This window comes from Helicoverpa zea, chromosome 3 (genome assembly GCF_022581195.2).
Source record: "Helicoverpa zea isolate HzStark_Cry1AcR chromosome 3, ilHelZeax1.1, whole genome shotgun sequence".
Lineage (NCBI taxonomy): Eukaryota > Metazoa > Arthropoda > Insecta > Lepidoptera > Noctuidae > Helicoverpa > Helicoverpa zea.
The window spans coordinates 13,274,562-13,297,239 of NC_061454.1; the positions used below are offsets into that span (position 1 = coordinate 13,274,562).

The following is a 22,678-nucleotide window of genomic DNA, read 5'->3' on the forward strand; positions in this document are numbered from 1 at the left end:
AAATAGGAAAAAAAATGTGTTCTGTTAAATTAGGAAAAAAATAATAAAGCAGATAGCAAAATTTTCATACAAAAAAACCAGAATCGACAGCAATGAAAACCAATGGGTTCATTATGATTGACCTATGATGGTCCCAATAAGACCAGCCTGAAATCCATGGAGCTATATCATGTTATCACAAAAATAGGTAATGTGGAATTTATGTTGATTTTTAAGATTATTTACATCAAGGAACATAAAAAAACGAGATACGCTAACTTTGTACAAGCCAACAGATATCCCCATAGTTACAGAGAGCTGACCTAGTGATTTAAAAAGGTTTTGAGTTTGATCACTTCTCATTGCACATAATTATAATAAAACGTTATTAATACATAAGTAATTTTTATTGACACTCCAAAAAAGAATAATGAAAGATTTACCAATTGAGAAATTCTTTAGTTTACATACAATAGGGTACTAATAAAGTTTCAGTAAAGAATATTAAATGGAATATAGAAGGATTTTAATTAATCAGCGACAACTGAACTGGTCATATCCGGATTCATCATACCACAGGCAAATCCGCCTTCACGTCGTTCCATTCTGAAGTAGCCTTTTTCTCCGTAACCGTCTCCCCAAGAATTTTTAACAATCCAATAATCGGATCCATTCTCTGAAAAGAACACGTTATCTAAATGATTAAAATGTACGGTAAGGTCTAATCCTTCTGCCTTCAGACCAACATATTTTTCCTTAAATCAAGTGTATTACACTTCTTCTTCTTCCGCAGTTACTCACCTAACAAGATCTAGTGTTTTTTAAGTAAAATCCACCTTACGGCCTATAACGTGGAATTGTAATAACGACTGCCACGAGGTAGCAATTGGGGACACCGGCTTTACGTGCCAACACCAACATCCAGACGGCTGCTTTGTGAAAGTTTATAAACTCCATATAGTGATTTCGTCCCGTCCCGAGAATCGTACCCGAGACCGCGACAACTCGACCAATAAGGCATTACGCAGAAAAGGTGGAGATAAATTTTAATTGCAATGCCACTTATTCATTCAGTGGCAAGTAATGAAAAAAAAGACATTCCATCAATCATACACTTATAAAGAGAAGTAATGATCGTTCGGACCTGATCCATATCCCACGAGCAGCACTCCGTGACTCAGTTGACCCACGTTACAATGCTCATCAGAAATTATACCACCGTGGTAATGTTGAACGCCCTCTCCATTGATGCCTAATTTTAGAAAAATATACATTTAATATGTTAGTAAACAATCACCAAACACTTTTATAATCTCTGGAGGAACTTTACAGCGGTTCTTAACATCTTTCTATGTCACATTAATCTACACTCATCTTGTATAAAAAACCGAGTAGGGCCACACTCAGTGTAGGTAAGGCTCCGTGGTTTTCCGATTATACCTCATGCCTATCCCGCCCCCATCAATTTTATTCAGAAAAAATCTTACTAGCGAAAAGTAGTCCAAAGTATAGCGATATCTCTCGGGAATTTGGGTCACTGTAAAAACTAGATGCTTCACGTATTCTGGGTTTTCTGAGCTTATTTTAGATTGCATGAACCGATTTTAATCATTCTTTTTTACTTGAAAGAAGATACATAAAGATATACCGATCACAATGGGTCCGTTGTGGTACAGCAATTGTTTCACCTTCTCTTGAGATGACAGATTGTAGACGTGACAGTTTGATAATTTGATCTTCACTTTTTCTTGTTCGAATTGGCAATCTCCTTGTTGTCCTATGTACGGATAGTCTTCAAATGGTTCGCTGCCTCCAACGTCCATTAGATACCTGTTAACATTAATATAATTCTTGCTTTCTAATTAAGACCTGAGTTAATGTAACGTTAACATTTCAGTGGGAAATCCTTAGCATGATAAGCATTTCATTATAACGCAAGGTGTTTCTTTCTATGATGAGGGATCTTTGCTAATAAAAATAATTCTGAGCTTATATGAGGTAACTTCTGGACGTGTTTATTAATTTTCTGTTCTTTACTAACAGAAATTCAAATTATTTTTGAATTTGAACTGCTATGTTAATAATTAATAATGAAAAAAAAACCGGTGAGAAAAAATACATAGAATTACCCGAAAACTTTACTCATTTTTCCACCTAAACAGCCATGATTTTCCTTACTGCAATCCACAACTTGTTGTACAGACAAGTCTATCAGTTCTTTGCGTTTGATTGCATGCATACTTTCGACGTTAGCTGAAAAACAAAAATTAAGAATAATGTTATTGTTTGTCTCTACAAACACAGTAATAATTTAAAAAATACTGTAACCATGTTGATACCTTTTCCTACGAAAAGAAGTCTATCGCGATGGACTTACCAATAGAACTGAAGGCATAACAACTTCCACAACCGCCTTGGTCCTTCACTGGTGTGACAGCGTTTTGGTCGCGCCAGTCGAACGACTCCGGCGCATCGTTATAGTCTATATCATTATCAGTAATTACGTCACAATTATGACCACTTCGGAGCTCAGGATTGAAGCAGGTATGCCTGGCATGAAAATCCTCCGATGTCAAATCTGAGAACTGTGTAATACCTGAAAAAAGGAAAAATTTACAAATGTAACCTCATGACGGCATAAACTTAAGCTATGTCCTGATTTTTATTCAGAGGAGGATGAATTTATAACTTCTCCTAAACTTTTTAGGTCCCATGACGTGATAAAATAATACGAACTATGTATTTAAAAATCTATTTAAGTGTGTCCCGAAAATCATGGATTGACAAATGATGAAGGGTAAAACCGTGAGGAAACATGGACGTTAAAGTTCTTCTTTCTTTTGTTTCAAGTTTAAAATCCTATTAACGCTTATTCCTTCTCTAACATGATGGTATAGGCGCCCAATGGGACAGTGCAAAATGGTCGATGATGAACAAGAGTATAAATAGTTACCAAAAACTGCATGGTTGCTTTCCGCATTCATTTTGTTATACTTATGCAAATTGTCTTTGAACACTTGGAATCTGTATTGTTTTTCTTCCTCGTTTGGATAAACCTTGCCGTGTGTCTCTATGAAGGTATCGAAGTGATGCTCAGCGTCTGCCAAGTTGTATGGTGGAGCTGTGCCAGCGGCTGCGAGGGCAAACCAGCTCACACATAGCAGTACTACCGTAGATGTCATGACCACTGCTACTATTGTTGTATACTTTGCAAAAATACTTTGATATACCTTGCATAGGACAGTGTTATTATATACTCGTACTTATCGAAGAAAGAATGCAAAACATTACTTTTGTAATTTTTGAAGATCCTAACCAATTTTATGGTTGCTGCTAATCTTTCGAATTCCTAGATTTAACAATTCATATCGGACATGATTGATTGCATGGAATGTTGCAGAATTTTAGGAATCCTTCAAGTGATATCGACCATTAGGTACTAAAAACCTGCTTAGCACGTGTCTGTTTCAGGCACGTAAGGTTTGTAACATTAACAAAACACGTTTGTTGTATGGAAGCCCCGTAAAATTGATTCTAGTTTTTAGTATATTATGTTGCCAAAATTTTACACTACTACTAACTTAGTTGGAGTTTTCATGACATAATTTTTTTGTTATTTGTATATTTTGCAAAAACTGCCAATGACATTTTGATTGTTGCTATAGATCAGTGGACCATTGGTGTAGTGAAATCACCTTGTGGGTATCCAAAAACTATCATGAAGGTGGACATTAACATTGGCGCTCGGAAAAGCTGAAGTGAGTGAAAGCGCTGCTAGGCTCTAAATTCAATAATTTCCTCTAAACATTCTTAGTTATAGGTGGTACGTAGGATATACATATACTTATATATAAAGAGGAAAGATTTGATTGTTCTTTTGTTGATTTGATTTTAGGAATAAAAAACCGGCCAAGTGCGAGTCGGACTCGCGCAAGGGGGTTTTTGACGATGCAGTACTTAGTCGGTGCCATTCTCTGTATTTAAAACTTTGTTTTTAATGGGCAACTGCAATCAAACTTATTTATATTTTTGACATTCATAAGTGCTTGTAAATTTTATGTAATAAATGATTTGACTTTAAGGCATCGTTCACACCAAACGTATTGTCCGCCGCTGACTGTGAGCGCGCGTTACGCAGTTTATTGCTTTTCCATATATATTGAAATTGTCGTTCACACCGAACCGACTATACGCTGTTACGTCGTCTGTTGTAGCTGACTCTCAGTAGCCGATTATTTTACTACGCGACTATGCACGGCGGACGCGGATTGGCTACGCGGACGCAGTTGCCGAATAGCGCCGCTCCGCCGCGTACGCACCGCCGCTCCGCCGCGTCCGCACCGCCGCGCAGTGATGCCAGATTGGGGGGATTCCCCCCAAATTTGGGGGTATTTTCTGCCCACGGGTGATTTTTTGGGGGGAACAATCCTTTGGGGGGATCAGCGGGAAACTACACAAGAAACTGTAAGAATTTTCACTGTACATGAAATATTTTTATTGAGCCTAAGTTACTATGGACGTCTGACATTGTTCTTTTCGCAATTGTTTAAACGTGATTGATTTGATTATAATAAATAAGTGTTGATTACAGTACAAGTTGTTTTCCTCTTACCTTAAAGTAATTGTCAATCTTTCTTCTGGCTGAATAGCACGTCGATAATTAGTGTCCCTTTTATATAAACTTATACGTATTAAAGATAGTAACTCATCGAATGTTTTTACTGTCATACGAAAATATTTCTTGAACTTATTTGGATAAAGTCTATATTCGAAATATAAAGTATGAAATTGACCAAGAAAACATCTCTTCAAATTTAAGGGATGTACCCACAATCTCTTCTTTTTATTATTTTCATCTTCCTCTAGAGCTTCGCAAATGGCAACTATCTGAATGCGCATCATTTAATTGAAATATCAGTAAACGTCCGATTTTTTTTAAAAATACACTAGTTTTATCGTATGGGAACCACGAGTGATCTCAGAGATCGTTTATAAAATACTACGAGCAACTTCAAATACTGAGCTCTTTTATGTGTAGAATAGTCGGCCGCTCAGCGTACGCATCTAGTGTGAACCTACATGAGCGTATTCTTTTGTTCACACATGTAGCGCATCGTACGCTATAGCCTATTGTCGGCTTGGTGAGTACACGTACTGCAGATTGAGTCGACGTTCACACTGAGGCCGACTGTGAGTATACTCACAGTCAGCGGCGGACAATACGTTTGGTGTGAACAATCCCTTATTTTGTTTTATGAAGTAATATGACAAATGCCTAATGAATATGCACCAACTGAGCAGGCGTAGTTAGATAGACCTAGATTTTGGATTGAGACATGGAACACATCCTATCGTCGCACCTAAGCCAGATCTGTCGTCCATTATTATTCCTTCAACGTATTGGAAAAGGGGGTCTGCTTGGATACCTGAATATTACAATATTTATGTTATAAACTTACAATACAAGGACGACTAATTATTTAAAACCTCTATTTTTCGGCATCATTGGATATAGTAGCTAAAGGCCGTTTTCACTCGCTGGTTGGCCGTTGGTTATTTCTGCCTGTCGGTGGTCATTCATTCCTATCTACTAGTTAGTTCCTACTTTTTATCAAAAATATGATCACAAAATATAACGATTTACCCAATTCTATAGTTAATAATTATACTTAATAAGTTTATAAATTAGTAATTACTTACTTCAGTTCTGTTAGCAATAGAATACCTATTGTATTGTTATCTTTAAATTAGGTATTGATATGTGTATTTATGTAAGTATTATCTTGAAACCCGAGTGGTTTTTCAATGCTTTCTTAACTGAATATTGTACACATTTGTTTATTAACGCTCAATACTTAAAGGAAAAAAAAGAAAAAGTTATATTTACATGCTGTATTCATCCTTCAGTCTTCTTATCTTATTTACTAGCTTCTGCCAGCGGTTTCACCCGCATCCCGTGGAAACTACTTCCCGTACCGGGATTAAAAGTAGCCTATAGCCTTCCTCGATAAATGGGCTATCTAACACTGAAATAAATTTTCAAATCGGACCAGTAGTTCCTGAGATTAGCGCGTTCAAACAAACAAACAAACAAACTCTTCAGCTTTATAATATTAGTATAGATTAGATAAAACCGGCCTATTTGAGTTATCAAAAATTCGAAAGAATGTCGAACACCACCTGACCCTTAACGTTCTTCAGTTATTTTACTTACTAGCTGGGGTAGCTCGCGCACTTATGTGTTTGTATAATCAAAAAAGCTCATAGTTTCATGGAGGCACTGAACAAGATTCTTTCATTTGTTAATATGACGTGCTCAAGTTCCCAAAATACTTTCTAGGTCTAGGGCTCTCCTACAATATCCATTGTCAGGTTACCATGCAAAATGTGCTGCGAGTTATAGGAATGTAGAGGTAGATTGTAATAAATAAAAAGAGATAAAAACAACAGTTACATAATAATTGAAAACATTTATTTCTCTAAACATGAGTGTACATGCTATTGTAATACAATCAGCATGCAAGATAATATTAGGTTTTAAACAGTCCAACCATGTTTAGCCTCAAACAGAAGCGAATTTTGAAATATATAAAGAATCCAAAAAATATTATAGGCAAGCTAGAATAAATTCACATAAGTAAATCATAAAATTCATCGCTTAGAAATTCAGCAACGTTGCAATATGCTTTACCCATAGAAGATAGATCTGATACAGTGATAAAAAATACAGAAAGATATAAAGAATACAATTTAGGCGACGATTGACGACGCCATGAACTCATTCTTCATCATGCTACAGGAAAGATGACCTTCGCCTCGTTGCATCCTGAAGTAGCCTCCTTCTCCATATCCTTCACCCCAAGAATTTTTGACAATCCAGTAATCCGATCCATTTTCTGTCAAAGTCAAAAAAAAGTCAAATCATTTATTTCATTTAGGCCTTTACAAGCACTTATGAACGTCAAAATTATAACTAAGTATAACTAAGATTCTAGTTGCCCATTCCAAAAGTAGCTTCTTATGGAGAAGAACGGGCAAGAAACTCCATGGTTACTCTTTTTAAAACGAAATAATGGCTTATTGTGAATTTGCTTTTTAGTGCATCAGAAGCTGTCAAACCTATTGCAAGATGGAGTCGCAATGTCTACTGCATACATATTACATTTTATATGTGGAGTGGAGAAGGAAAGAAAGATTACAAATAAACATGAAGTCAAAGATTAATTACAACTTATGAAGAAAAATCGAGCGTTGTTGTTGAAAATTCTGATTATCACTACATAGTCTAAAACAAAGTCGATTTTTCTGTCTCTATATAAGTAAGATATTCATACCTGATCCATATCCCACGAGCAGGACTCCATGGTCAATCGGCCCACGGTTGCATCTTTTATCAGAAATTATTCCCCCATCATAATGTTGAACGCCACCTCCTTGGATAGCTAAACACAGAAAAGCAAACAAGTAATAATGTAGTACCTAAGTGACCATCTTAGGGTTGGTGGATTCCGGTTTTTTTGTAGGAGAAAAATAGAAACTAAAAGCAGTAGTGCAACACAAACGTCCTACAAAAAGTAGTTCAGAAAATCTTTGTCAGAATGTCCTTCAAAAAATCGGCCCGATTATCTGTCATACAAAAAGTCTGACGTGGGTTGGAAGCCTTAACATTAGATGTATTAGATCGATCAAATATTAAGACATGGCTACCACAGTTGCTCCGTGTGTAGGTGACCATCGGTATCGTAACGGATTTTTTTCACCGGTTAAGGCAATACTATTAACAACCGTTTGGTTAATAAACTTTATTCAAGACAAGAAGATATAGTTACCAATGGAAATAGGTCCGGTGTGGTACAACAACTGTTTCACCTTCTCTTGAGACTTAAGTTGGTAACTGCGGCAATCTGATAACTTGACCTTCACTTTGCTTACGTCGAATTCGCAGTCTGCTTCGTATCCTACGTATGGGTAATCCCCCTCGAGTTCAGAACCACCTACGTCGATCAGGGACCTGATCAAATTCAAATACTTCTAAGTTTTATTGCTTCAAGTTTATTCAGATAACTTAAACGAACTTGATGTTACGCTGGGTTTTACAGACAGACAAGTGATCCTCTAAGGGTTTCTGGTTGTTTTTGAAATCGACAAAATGGTACTTGGAGAAAAACTTAAAATAATAATTACCGAAAAGCAACAGCCATTGCTCCACCCCCACATCCACTATTTTTATCATCGCAGTCCACAATTTGCTGTTCAGATAAGCTTAACAATTGTTTGTATTTGATTGCGTACTGACCCTCGATGTTACCTATAATTTAATTTAAAGTCAAGTTTAATAGGTTACCAAAATGTTTTTCACTATAACAGCCTTTTCGCATTATAATATATCATATACCCCAGTGGAAAAACCGGACGATATCATCCGTACGAACCAATTGGTGTCGCTAGGAACCAACGTGAAAAGGCTGCAATAATTTCAGCGGCTAAACCAGAAAATAAGTACCTACATACAGAAGCCAAGCTGCTTACAAAGTGCACTCGAAGCACGCACACATAGATACCGCTCACAGATACGTAATCATGTGATTGTCTCAAACAAATTATAGCTTCTATTTCTTTAGGACAAGTTCGTCAGGTAGGTACTAAATCATCATCCTCCGAGCCTTTTCCCAATCATGTTGGGGTCGGCTTCCAGTCTAACCGGATTCAGCTGATTACCAGTGCTTTACAAGAAGCGACTGCCTATCTGACCTCCTCAACCCAGTTGCCCGGGCAACCCGATACCCATTGGTTGGACTGGTGTCAGACTTACTGGCTTCTGACTACCCGTAACGACTGCCAAGGATGTTCAATGACAGCCGGGACCTACAGTTTAACGTGCCATCCGAAACATAGCCAATGGTGTCTAAGATATACTTAGAAAGTACATACAAACTTAGAAAAGTTGCATTGGTACTTGCCTGACCTGGGATCGAACCCTCGCCCTCATACTTGAGAGGTTGGTCCTTTACCCACTAGGCCACCACGACTCAGGTAGGTACTAAATGTGAGCGAAAATATTGGACTAAAGGATGAATTTCTGAATGACCTTACCAGTAGTACTAAAGGCATAACAACTTCCACAACCGCGTTGGTTCTTCGCTGGTGTGACAACGTTTTGGTCGCGCCAGTCGAACGACTCCGGCGCATCGTTATAGTCTATATCTTCATCAGTGATTATCTTGCATGGTTCATCGTCATATTGCTCTGACGATGCCAGACAACCGTGCCTAATATGAAATTCTTCATCGGTCAGATCCGCGAACTGTGTTATACCTGAAAACGAAATATACCTTCAACAAACATACTTTCCCATACTATAGGGGTAGTATTGCATTTTTTATTAAAAATGACACACAAATGGCTAAGAACGCCCGCTATACATAGCTTAAATCAATTTAATTTGATTTAGAATTGATTGAATAGGAGCTTATATCCTAGTCTATAGAAAAAAAGTACATACCGAAGACGGCGTGATCGCTTTCTGCATTCATTTTATTAATTTTATGCAAGTTTTGTTTGAACACTTGGAAACTGGCTTGTTTCTCGTGTTCGCTTGCATAGGTCTTGCCGTGTTTCTGTATGAAGTTCTCGAAGTGATGCTCAGCGTCTGCCAAGTTGTATGGTGGGGCTGTGCCAGCGGCTGCGAGGGCAAACCAGCTCACACATAGCAGTACTACTGAAGATGCCATGATTACTGCTACTGCTGTTGTATGCCTTTCACTAACATCAATGCTATTTATACATGGATGTAAAGTAATTAAATGAAGAATTTAAAGTGTTCAAAATTACCTTAAATATTTTTCGCATAATTTGTTTTATGGAAAAAATATCGCATCAAGAACATTGTATGTGCGTACTTACGTAAATAGTTTTAATTTTATGGTAGCTGAAGTATTTTGGTATGAAGTGCACAGTTTGCGATAAACTGGAAACTTTTAAACCAAATGCACATATTTCGTTGATAATGCTACTGTCGACACTTGTAATATGACGAACTCAAAGACGTCGGGCTACTCTTCGAACGGTTTATGAAACAAACAAACGATATAACAGTGACATCGAGGAATAGATGAGATTGAAAAACTTATATGAACGAGAATAGTGATCATGCTGTTTATTTATACTAATGTATACATACGAAACTAATGACTGACAGCCAGTTTCTTCATCAAAAGTAAAAGCCAAAGTAATGTCATAAAGTAAAAGTAACGGTCAAATCGAATAGTTTTGCTGTCACTTTAGCCTTGAAAGAACGATTTTGACCGTTACTTTCACTTTATGACATTACTTTGGTTTTTACTTGGGACCTACGTCCTACAGGTTATCTATACTATCTATACTAATATTATAAAGAGGAAAACTTTGTTTGTTTGTTTGTAATGAATAGGCTCAAAAACTACTGGACCGTTTTTAAAAATTCTTTCACCATTCGAAAGCTACATTATCCACGAGTAACATAGGCTATATTTTATCCCGGTACGGGCAGTAGTTACCACGGGACGCGGATAAAACCGCGGGAAAACGGCTAGTACAATATACAGTCGTGGTGGCCTAGTGGGTAGCTAACCTCTCGAGTATGAGGGTGTGGGTTCAATTCTAGGTCAGGCAAGTACCAATGCAACTTTTCAAGGTCTTGTATGTACTTTCTAAGTATATCTTGGGCACCAATGACTGCGTTTCTCATGGCACGTCAAACTGTAGGACCCGGCTGTCATTAAACGTCATTGGCAGTCGTTCCGGGTAGTCAGAAACGAATAAGTCTGACACCAGTGGTCACATAGGCAGTTGCTCCTTGTAAAACAACTGGTACTCAGTCGCGTCCGGGGAGACTCCCGGGGATGACCCCAACATAGTTAGGAAAAGGCTCGGGAGTTGATGAATTTGTTTGATATCCATACATATATCTAGTCTTCATTTATGTACATAGTATTTCAGATAGTGTAGACTTTACACGATAACTTATAAAGTATCCCTATGTGCTTCTTTACTGTCCTTTCTTAACATTATAAATGCGAAAGGCGAAAGTAACTCTGTTGCGCTTTAACGCCAAAACTAATGAATCAATTTATATGTGTCGGAAGGATAAACTAGAGCCTGAGGTGCTACCTTCAAGCTATTACATATTGGCAGGACGATGACACTTTCTCATTGCGTGAGCTGCAGGTTTAATCACCCAATAGGCTCAGATGTCATTCTCAAACCACCTGACAGCATCTGACGTAGAATAGGACAATAATGAAGATACAATTTTCCCACACTACAACAGATGAATATGGAGGAGAGGGTTTCCATCCTCGACGTAAACGGTGAGCAAAGTGATGACCATTAAAAGCTTTGTCGTAACTCTGGCATACCATAGATTGGCAAAAAAAAAGTTACTCGAAGTGGATCTTAAAGTAATTTGAAGTGTCTGTCTAGGAGCCCACATTATTGTTGTCAAATTAGTAGCCATCATAACTTCGACAATACAAGAGAAAATTTTAGAGAATAGCAAAGTGCAGATGATCAAGTTATGAAAGCAAACCAAAAATAAAAACATTTTTAAATTGCTCAAGTTATTTAATAAGATTATTACAGAAAAACATAAAATTGAATAAATCGTGGTATTTACGTCGTGTGTCGTACCTCATCACGCAACTATGGAAGAGGACAAATGTGCATTAAAGATACCGCAGGAGTCCAAGCCCTCCCCGCGTTCGAATCTAAAGTAGCCGTTTTCGGTGTGTATTCCCGTCCCCCATGAATTCTTGGCAATCCAGTATTTCATACCTTTTTCGTCTGTAACATGATAATTATTCATTATGACCAAAGTCTGGCCCATTTACGACAAAACGACTGAGTCGATTTGGACCAATATAGTCCTTTTATTTTGTATTTATTTAATACGTTGCGCAAATTTTGTATTACACAGTCTACCTCTGGGTGACGGAGAAGTAGCAGTGGTAGGTGCTTTTATCCTGAGGTTACTATATTAAAATATAGAATTTCCAAGAAGCATATAAGTACCTTCCATAATATTGAATTATATAAACTTGCCTGTTCCGTAACCCACTAATAATACGGCATGATTTACATCTCCACTATTGCAAAGGCTATCTGGAATCACTCCACCGTCATATTTTTGTAAGGCGTCGGACTTGACAGCTATAGTAATAAAAATATATGTTTATATAGTCTCTGCTAAGTTAAAACAGTTTTTTCATGTTGTACAGGAAAAATATCTGAAGAATTTACCAATAGATAGAGGCCCATTTGTGTAGAGTATTTCTTTCAATCTCTCTTGCGATGTAGTGGTATATTTGGTGCAGCCACTTAGCTTGACTTGGACCTTCTGAGCGTCGAACTGGCACTCTGTCTGCTGATTCATATAAGGATAGCTTGCTTCTGACTCAATGCCACCTTGTGCTATAACAGTACTAGGAACAAGAAAAGTGTAGTTAAGATTACAATATAAATTCCCATATTTCTGTCTGACAGAAATCTCCTTTCGTTGTTTCTGCTGTACTCGTATTATGGCTATTCCATTTCTAATGGTCTTGACAATCCATGTCGTTGGTGGCTGCGTGAAAGTCTATCGTCACTAGATTAGTAAAAATAAAAATGCCATAATTTTTCACACTAAAACAGTTATTGAGATATAGTAAATAGTAAAGTTAATTGTAAAACTAATAGGATCTTAATATTGTCAGTCAGTTGATAAAAAATTACCTAAAGGCTGATGTCGCGTATCCGCCGTTACAACCAATGGATCCGGTATCACAGTCAATAATTTGTTGTTCAGATAAATCCATGATTGTCTGATACTTAATTGCATATTGACTCTCGATGTTTCCTGTAACATATGAAACATGAATAACAGCAGTTAACCGTACAGCGTTTAGGTGGTTTAAAAATGGCACGCATTCTATGAAATCGACTCGAATTTGGACGCGCGTTCGAGTTTCTTTCCGCCTACGCCTGCGCACGCCATTCGTTAGTCTTTGTATCATTTTTATTGAAAAATTCCTTTCTCACCCGTAGCGCTAAAAGCATAACATGATCCGCAAGTATTTTGATTCTTAACCGGTGAGACGACGTTCTGGTCGCGCCAGTCAAAAGCCTCCGGAGCTTGGACCCTCGCCAGCTGACCATCACCAACCACATTGCACGAGTCGCCTACATCAGTAACGTTTACTGGCACACATCTTACGACGTCATCAAACTCTTCCAGAGTTAAATCCGTGAATTGTGTTATTCCTGCAATAAAATATGTAATTTTTTTGATAAAATTTTTATAATGGCGTCCACGGCCGATTTCGGCCACGGCGGCTGTTCTCATATAACGAGATCAGCCAGCTGCGCAGGACATATTATAGTGCACAAGCATTTTCGCAGACATAGGTGCACTCACTATTCCTTTTACTCTCATAGCCCGATGGGACGGCAATCCGACACGACCGGAGAGAAATCAGGCGCAGGACCGACATTAACGTGCTCCGATGCACGGGTAAATCAATCACCAACTTCCAGGCTCCGGGCTGCTTTGTGAAAGTTTTCTTAAGCCCACAAAGCGATTCGGCCCGACCCAGGAATCGAACCCGAGACCTCGTGCTCAGCAGCCGCGCTTGCGACAGCTAGACCAACGAGGCAAATTTTTATAGACCACCATGACAGCCCAAGTACAGCAAAAAAAAACCGGCCAAGTGCGAGTCGGACTCGTGCACGAAGGGTTCCGTAAATTACAGTTAAATCAACCTATCTCAAAAACTATAAGAGATACTTTGATCAAACCAAAAATCGTTGAAAGAGTTAATTAGCATGCATCACCTCTATTTTTTTTAGAATTTTATACCCCGTAGTTATAAAAATAGAGGGGGGGGGACATACTTTTTACGACTTTGAGAGCTGATATCTCAAAAACCGTTCACTTTAAGAAAAATGTTTTTTAGAAAACTTTATATCATTTTAAAAGACCTTTCCATTGATACCCCACACGGGTATGTACATCGAAAAAAAAAATTTCATCCCTCAGTTACATGTATGGGGGGCCCCACCCCCAATTCTTTTTTTTACTATTTAGTGTCATATTTTTGTAGCGGTTCATACAACACATATTCCCATCAAATTTCATCACTGTAGTACTTATAGTTTCCGAGTAAATCGGCTGTGACAGACGGACAGACGGACAGACGGACATGACGAAACTATAAGGGTTCCGTTTTTGCCATTTTGGCTACGGAACCCTAAAAAGAGGTCTTACCGAATTTAGCGTGCTCAGTCTCTTGATTCATTTTGTTGATCTCTTTCAAGTTTTCTTTAAATATTTCGAATCTTTTTGCCTTCTCCTCGTTACTGGAATATACCTTTTCATTTTCTTTTATGAATTTCTCAAAATGTTGTGCAGCATCTTCTAGATGGTAGTAAATAGAAGACTTGGAAGCTGCCAGTGTCACTAAACACGCGAGTAGTAAAAGTAACTTCGACATGATTGTTTGCTAGAACCTACGATTCTGGTCTAAGGAACAGGCTGTGGGCTTTTTATACTAAGCAAAAAAATGCTGTGCCTATGTGAAATGGCATAAATGCTGGGTATGTTGAGGATTTACATGACTGTAAATAATGTAACTTGTGGGTTATCGCTAATGTTATGAATGCGAAGGTGACTCTGAAGGTACATTATACCCTATTTAATTTGTCTGTTCGTTTGTGGTTGAATGAGAATAATTATATATTCTGGAGACAGTCTAGTAGGTATAGTGTGACCGGCAGTCGGATATGGGAATATCATGCAGAGGAATGAGGATCACGTTCTTAGCACAGTGTGGCAGCACCAAATCAGTTTTTTTTTTCATATGCTGCCCAAAAATACTACTGTTCTGTTAAAAAAATGCCATATAAAATTGACCCGTACCTGTAAGTTACTGATCTTCTCAATACAGTAACCCTGGCAGCTGAAATGAGACTGATTACCCGGAAATGGGATTTAACGTGCTTTCCGAAACATTTAAACTAGTAGAAGCAACGATGGTTAGTCTAAAATCGATAAATATATTTGCTTTTTTACTTACTAGTTAAAGTCGTGGTGGCCTAGTGGGTAAAGGACCAACCTCTCAAGTATGAGGGCGCGGGTTCGATCCCAGGTCAGGCAAGTACCAATGCTACTTTTCTAAGTTTGTATGTACTTTCTAAGTATATCTTAGACACCAATGACTGAGTTTCGGATGACACGTTAAACTGTAGGTCCCGGCTGTCATTGAACATCCTTGGCAGTCGTTACGGGTAGTCAGAAGCCAGTAAGTCAGACACCAGTCTAACCAAGGGGTATCGGGTTGCCCGGGTAAATGGGTTAAGGAGGTCAGATAGGCAGTCGCTTCTTGTAAAGCACTGGTACTCAGCTGAATCCGGTTAGACTGGAAGCCGACCCCAACATGATTGGGAAAAGGCTCGGAGGATGATGACTTACTAGTTAACCCTTTTAACAATTAAATCTAGATTTTCATAGTGAGTGAAATTTTAAAGATTAATACGAGTCCCTAATAATAAGAACTAAAAATTACTCTTTAAAATCAATTATTGGTTTAGGTTAAAGCACTACAGTGGTTTGAACTAATTTGGTAAAATTACCGCTATCCAAAAACTGTGAACTTAGGCGTCGTAATATTAAAGACATAAAACTAGATGACAATAAGTACCTATTAAAAATAATAAATGAGACAATGCGACCACATCGATTTTTAAACTGCATTCTTTGATAATAAAATTTAATGTTTTCAAATATTTCAATGCATGGGCTATTTGCAAATAAAACATGCTATGTATGATAAAGTAGTTGCGAGAATTGTTCACATTTCAGCAGTTTTTTTTATTTTTTCAAAACTTAAGGTTGAACTAAAAGATGCTGCTTCCTGATTTCGAAAATGTATTCAAAGGTTTTTTTTTTGTACTAAAAAAGTATTTGCAAAAAGGTTCTAGCAAGAAATATCTTGAAAATGTTTGCTAGTTGCATTTTATATTTTCGCTTCTAAACTTAGGAATCAACCACAAAGTCATAAAAAATCTGTATCCTTGAGAATACTATTAATATATTTTTTTTTAATCCATTAATTAAAATTCTTTTAGCTGTCATTGAACGTTTTTGACAGTGATTAAGTTTAGTCAGAAGCTAGTAGGTCTGAACCAGTCTTACCTAGGAGTATTGTCTTGCCTAGAGTTGAAGAGGTCAGATATGCAGAAGTTTCTTGTAAAACCCTGGTACTCAGCTGCATGTGGTTAGACTGGAAGCTGACTCCAACATATATAGTTGGGAAAAGGCTAGGCAGATGTAGATGTAATGAAAAATCTATAGAAAAGGTATATATTACTGCTCGTCTAAATATTAGAGGCGTTCAGACCGATTTATTGTTATCGATTACATGCGCAGGACATATTATAGTGCACAAGCGTTTGCGCAGACCTAGTTGCAATTCTCTATACAGACGACGTTACAACAGGTACCGGTTCAGCAGCTTAAATTATAAATGATGTTTATTTTGCCAATAGGTGGAAGTCAACACATAGAATCTTTAAAAGCAAGATAAAGTCAGTATTCCCAAACTGACTATATTGTGAAGAAACATTGACAAAAATCCAGGGTTTTAGGTTCTTCAAAAGTCTAAATAAATATGTCTATATAATCGATAGATAAAGATGATACAGCTATGCGAACAAACAGAAATACAGAAAGGATAGTACATAGATTTTTTTGTGCAAGATTGATAATTTACAAGGGACACGTGTAATCGTTTTAATCCTCTACATACTTAAAAGATAAAGATGTTAAACATGTTTTGTTTAACAACCTAAAACTACAATTGTGAAATCAGAATTGTAGGTTTGTACTAAGCGATCACCGACTACCCACTAGACTGTCTTCAGAAAATATAATTTTCTCAATCAATGACAAACATCATCATCATCTTCCGAATCTTTTCCCAACTATGTTGGGGTCGGCTTCCAGTCTAACCGGATGTAGTAGTACCAGTGTTTTAGAAGGAGCGACTACCCCATCCAACCTCCTCAACCCAGTTGTCCGGGCAACTCAATACCCCTTGGTTAAATCTGGTGGCAGACTTACTGGCTTTTGACAACCCGTAACGAGTGCCAAGGATGTTCAATGACAGCCGGGACTTACAGTTTAACGTGCCATCCGAAACATAGTCATTGGTGTCCAAGGTATGCTTAGAAAGTACATACAAGCTTGGAAAAGTTCTACTGGTACTTGCTTGACCTGGAATCGAATTCACACCCTCATACTGGAGAGGTTGGTTCTTTACCCACTAGGCCACCACGACTTTGTAATCATCAAAGACAAACGAACAGACACATAGAATGGATACATGTACCTACACAGTCACCTTCACATTCCCATTTGCGATAATCCACAAGTCACATTATTTATAATTATTTAAATCCTCAACATACCCAGCATTTATACCATTTCACATGGGCACTGCATTTTTCTGCTCAGTATAAAAAGCCTACAAACTGTTCCTAAGACCAGAATCGTAGGTTCTACTAAACAATCATGTCGAAATTACTTTTACTACTCGCGTGTTTAGTGACACTGGCAGCTTCCAAGTCTTCTATTTTCTTTAATATAGAAGATGCTACGGAACATTTCGAGAACTTTATAAAAGAACATGGCAAAGAATATTCAAGTGATGAGGAGAAGGCAAAAAGATTCGAAATATTTAAAGAAAACTTGCGCAGAGCTAACGAACTCAATCAACAGAGTGAGCACACTGAATTCGGTAAGACCCTTTTCTTTTTTGTTTATTTACAGTCTCTTGAGGTTCGAAAAACCCTTATATGTTTACACTGTATCCAAATTCTACCACGCATGTTACCTAGATCCTTAGTATATTTTCATCAGTCTATCTCTAGTAAATGCATTTTAAAAGCTGAAAAAATATCCTGTGCTCGATTCCGGTAAAATTTATTTAGTAAGTTTTGGTATTACAGACTAATCATAAACTTTTAATCTCACCATAGTCCAGGCCTTGTCACAATTTTGACAGTCATCTTGTTATACGCTATATCATGTAGGACGCGATTCTTTCCAGCCTTCATACTCTATCCACCCGTCTCTAATTTCTTTTTTTAGTAGTTCCATTTATCTTGGATCTGAATGAATAAATATGCTTTCAATAAAAAATAAATGTCCTGTAGATGGCAAATACTAACCAAGAATTAAATTTTGTTACAGGAATAACACAATTCTCGGATTTAACTCATGATGAATTTATTGATTCCCTAACTGGTTTGCGTTCAAACATGACTGTTGGGACAAACTTGTGCACGATGATCACCGATGAGGACGTGCCAAACGTCCCAATTCCTGAACCTTATTATAACTGGCAACGGTTTAACATCGTCTCAAGGGTTAAGAATCAGAGACAATGTGGATCTTGTTATTCTTTTAGTGCTACTGGTGAGGAAAGCAAAATTTTTGCTTTAGATTTACTCTTACAGCTTCTCAATCCTACTTATTCTTCTTATAATGTTTCCAATATTATTTGGTCTAAGCGCAATTTTCTGTACACTTCCATTCGTCTCTATCAGCCATTATACTCAAATTCCCCCTTAGCTTAAAAATGATTTTTTTCAGGAAATATCGAGAGTCAATACGCAAAGAAGTATGGGTCAATGGTGGAATTGTCTGAACAACAAATTGTTGACTGTGATATCGGGTCCCATGGTTGTAGTGGTGGATTAATGACATCAGCTTTTAGGTAATTATTTATTTAAATTAGATGCTTGCAACTATATTTATGTATTTAAATGTTGCGTACAGCGCCGTTTCATTGTGCGGTCGAGATTTTATTTCGATCATAAGCTCAAAGACTTACAGCCAGTTTCTTCATCAAAAGTGAAAGCCAAAGTAATGTCATTAAGTAAAAGTAACGGTCAAATTCGTTTTTTCAAGGCTAAAGTAACAGCAAAACTAATAATAGATAAAACGAATTTGACCGTTACTTTTACTTTGTGACATTACATTGGCTTTTACTTCGGCTTTTACTGTTGATGAAGAAATTGGCTGTTAGTATTAATTTTAAGGTATGTTACGTCGGAGGTTAATTGTCTTCTTTGTTGCCAGTTCCATTATCCAGATGGGTGGTATTGAAATGGAATCTAGCTATCCATATGTGGCAGTGCAACAACACTGCCTTTTCAAACCTCAACCGGCTGTTGTTAAGCTAACTGGTTGCTATCAGTTTAACCTTAAATCGCAACTGAAATTGCGGCAAGCACTCCTCTCATTTGGGCCTATATCTATTGGTAAGTTCTTCAGACTTTTACCTGAAGGCAGGTCTGTCACCGACGGAAATAGAACAAACTACACATCTTCATACTAAAATATGTACTTCCAAATCGATTTTGGCGTATTATCACCAAAGTCTTATAAGCAAATTTTATTTGCTAATTATTCATTTATTTATTCTTGAACATATTAATTACATTTTTAAATATTAAATATATATGTCGGAGGCGAACATCAGGATGGCACTATCGTCCGACATCAGCTAGGGTAATCAAGCAAAGAGATAACTCAAAGAAACTCAAAACTCAAACGTTTATTCAAATTCGTCAGAACAAAAGACATCCCCCAAAACGCCCGCCCTTCGCCACTTCCTATGTGTTTTGGCTGGGGAGAAGAAGTGGCGGAACAAACTCCCCAGCAACACATGTCTGTCTGTTAGGTTAGAAGAACCATTACAAAACAAAAATCATAAGACTTTACAATAAGTTTAGGTACTACAACGCTAGGCAATAACAGGTTAATTAGGTACACTACACGTAACGAAAGGCAGTAACGCGACAACTCCACGAAGACTCGACGAAGCTTCGACCAAGACTGAGCTCCGCGGACGCCACGCTGACCACCACGACTGCCAAGCGCGCCAAAATGTTGTTTCATCGGTAACGCCGCCAGAGGGCGCGCTTGCGTGACGTTTAGTGTCCGTGCTAATGACAGTCTCCGACATATAAATAAAAAAAAAATATGTAAAATTATTTATTTGCTAATTATTATTAATGCTCTGCCATTGAAACTAAGATTTGAGGTCCAATTGCTGGACAACCGGCTCCTTTCATACGACGAAGGATGCGTGCCTTAGTCGTATGCATATCATTATTCTATCAGGTGTATTTACTTTGGTTTGGTTCTTCATGGTTCCACCCGTTCGTCAGCCGTTATTGGACTTCCTTTTATGACATACGTATTCCTTCTTTTCATTTTAGGTGTCAAGTCTTCGAACTTCCATGTGTACAGAGGCGGTGTGTTGAAAGATAAATTGTGCAATGTTGGAAACATTAATCATGGCATCTTATTAGTGGGATATGGAGTCGGTAAGACGTTTTGCTCATTTTATTTTACATCTTCATAAAAAATGACTTGATGCAAATGCTGCTATAACCAACAAACAAACATAAGAAAAATCTAGTTAAATGTTGAAAATGAAAAACGAAGAACTCTCCATTCGGCTCAATTTTATTAGTATTGATAGGATTTTTAATTGTTGTCATGGTGGCCTGGTGGGTAAAGAACCAACCTCTTACATTTTTTCATGTAATTAATTTCATTGGACTTCTAGCTTCAGGTAATTGTAGCTATAATTTCGATCAGCTTCAGAAAAGGTAACAATGTCATCAACATAAAAAAACTCTGTTTCAGAAAATGGTGTGCCATACTGGCTGGCCAAGAATTCATGGGGCGAAACGTTTGGTGAACAAGGCTATATCAAGTTCGAGCGTGGAGATGACCGCGACTCTTGTGGAGTTATGAATGACTTAATGGCTTCAGCCATAGTCCAATAAATATCTATCTGTGAAGATTTATGCTCAAACGGCATATCGTTTCTTGCGTCACCATAGAATAAAATAATAATAATTTTCTCATGTAAGTTCCTAGTTCGACTTGCATTGTATAATTTTCTCGGAGTCAACCTACAGTGAAGACAAATATTGTTTACACTTCTTTTTGAAAAGAGTGTCTATTGAGTGTATTGCCAGTTCTTCTCCCTAAGACCCACTCCTTAGAATCGTGCTCCTAGCTATAGGTCTTTATGAAATACATACCTTGATTATATGTTACTTTATATGAAATAAAAATTGATTTGAGCAATAGAAGAAAGTCTTTTTTCTTTTTAATAAACATACTAGCTGTTTCTGGTGCCTGTGGCCGCATGTGGAAGAAAGTACCTACTTCCTTATATAATATAGGTAACTGACATAATGACACTCAAAAGTGTTTTCCAATTGGATATAAAAATATAATGAATGAATGAAAATGAAAAAGTGTTTATTCGAGAAGAAAATCATTACACACACATAATACTTCTGCCAAACTACACAGCAGTTTGTTGGCAGATGCAGCTCCCGTTTACAATATTCAAATTATAAATATAAAGTACTTTTTCATCCGAAAACTTACAATAAATAATAACCAAGAACGACACCACTAATTAGTTTAACCTACGCATTGCCATCAATGAGTTCTTGCCAATAACATTTAAAAAGAAACCTCGTCATTTTATTTTTTAAAGACATCTTTGAAGTACAGCTACTTTCTAAATCGGATGGCATATTATTAAAAATCATTGGAACCAGAAATTTTCTACATCTTCGCCCATAATACTTATTGCAGGTAGGTACTACAAATCTTGCAGCTGTTTTATTTCTTTGGGGTCTGTTGCATACCGTCTTCATTTTAAATTGATCACTACTATACTATTCTACAGCCAACAACAACACTACCCTCCTGTGAACTGGCAATATTTTACACTCTAAAAATAATTCCTCATAGTCACTGCTTTTACAACGTATTTTTGTGTGTTTATCAACTAATAGCTTCATGAACCTGTGTTCCCCACAAAATTAAATAATTAGATTCTTCGATAGTACGCTGGTGTGGTCATTTGGAACATAAAAGAAAAAGGCTTTCCAGTGGTGTAAATATGTAAAAATAACTTTTATTAATTTAGAAGAATATATAAACAGTGCTCACAGTGAAAAAATTGTATCCATTACATTCATTTGTTTGTTCTTGACAATTTGGAAAAAAATAAAAATAAAACATCATACATCCTGCCAATGAGTACCAATGAGGTTTTATATGTCATGAACAACCTGATTTGTAATAACTTTATTTTATCTAAATATGTTTTAAATGTATTTCCATAGCATGCCAATCCATAGGAAAACAATGAGTCCACCAACGCATAATTTTTTAGTACGACTTACAAACTATGTATGTTAGTATTGCTTACAAGAAAAAACAAATAGACCTTAAATTGTGAATCACTGCTGTACCAATCCCTGCGAGATGGCGACGCAATGATTCACGTATCAGCAGTCCAGCCGACTTGTAATCATTTTTAACCGACTTCCCAAAAAGGAGGAGGTTCTCAATTCGACGGGATCTTTGTAGGCATCCGTAGGGTAAAAATTTGACACTAAGGCGTATGTCTGATAACATTATGACATGATGAAGGTTTGGAGCTGACCTGATGATGGAGACCAGAGAAGGTCGAAAGTCGGTGGCGTATAAACTCAGGTACATCCATTAGACACTGACTTCTAGGCCGATGCACCTAAGAATAGCTTTTTTTGTTTTTGGGAGTCGGTTTTATTTTTTTGT

General features: G+C 37.3%; 3 protein-coding genes across 3 annotated transcripts; 1 reads left to right on the forward strand and 2 right to left on the reverse strand.

Moving 5' to 3' along the window:
* Positions 1-367: 367 nt before the first annotated feature.
* Positions 368-9,734, reverse strand: LOC124645753. The gene is made up of 12 exons (XM_047185628.1): positions 9,482-9,734; positions 9,073-9,294; positions 8,164-8,287; positions 7,809-7,990; positions 7,314-7,421; positions 6,733-6,875; positions 2,933-3,209; positions 2,357-2,575; positions 2,109-2,232; positions 1,628-1,809; positions 1,124-1,231; positions 368-655 (listed from the first exon to the last, which is right to left on the reverse strand). The coding sequence occupies exons 1-12, from the start codon at positions 9,708-9,710 to the stop codon at positions 510-512; spliced, it is 2,064 nt and encodes a 687-aa protein (XP_047041584.1). The 5' UTR covers positions 9,711-9,734; the 3' UTR covers positions 368-509.
* A 1,825-nt stretch (positions 9,735-11,559) lies between these two features.
* LOC124646319 (procathepsin L-like) lies at positions 11,560-14,517 on the reverse strand. The gene is made up of 6 exons (XM_047186446.1): positions 14,261-14,517; positions 13,036-13,257; positions 12,730-12,853; positions 12,256-12,437; positions 12,058-12,165; positions 11,560-11,799 (listed from the first exon to the last, which is right to left on the reverse strand). Exons 1-6 carry the CDS (start codon positions 14,484-14,486, stop codon positions 11,651-11,653), a joined length of 1,011 nt encoding a protein of 336 aa, XP_047042402.1. The 5' UTR covers positions 14,487-14,517; the 3' UTR covers positions 11,560-11,650.
* Positions 14,518-17,529: 3,012 nt separating this feature from the next.
* On the forward strand, positions 17,530-21,168 carry LOC124646110 (procathepsin L-like). Its single transcript, XM_047186183.1, has 6 exons — positions 17,530-17,789; positions 18,245-18,469; positions 18,647-18,770; positions 19,136-19,317; positions 20,281-20,388; positions 20,714-21,168. The coding sequence occupies exons 1-6, from the start codon at positions 17,564-17,566 to the stop codon at positions 20,854-20,856; spliced, it is 1,008 nt and encodes a 335-aa protein (XP_047042139.1). The 5' UTR covers positions 17,530-17,563; the 3' UTR covers positions 20,857-21,168.
* The last annotated feature ends 1,510 nt before the right edge of the window (positions 21,169-22,678 follow it).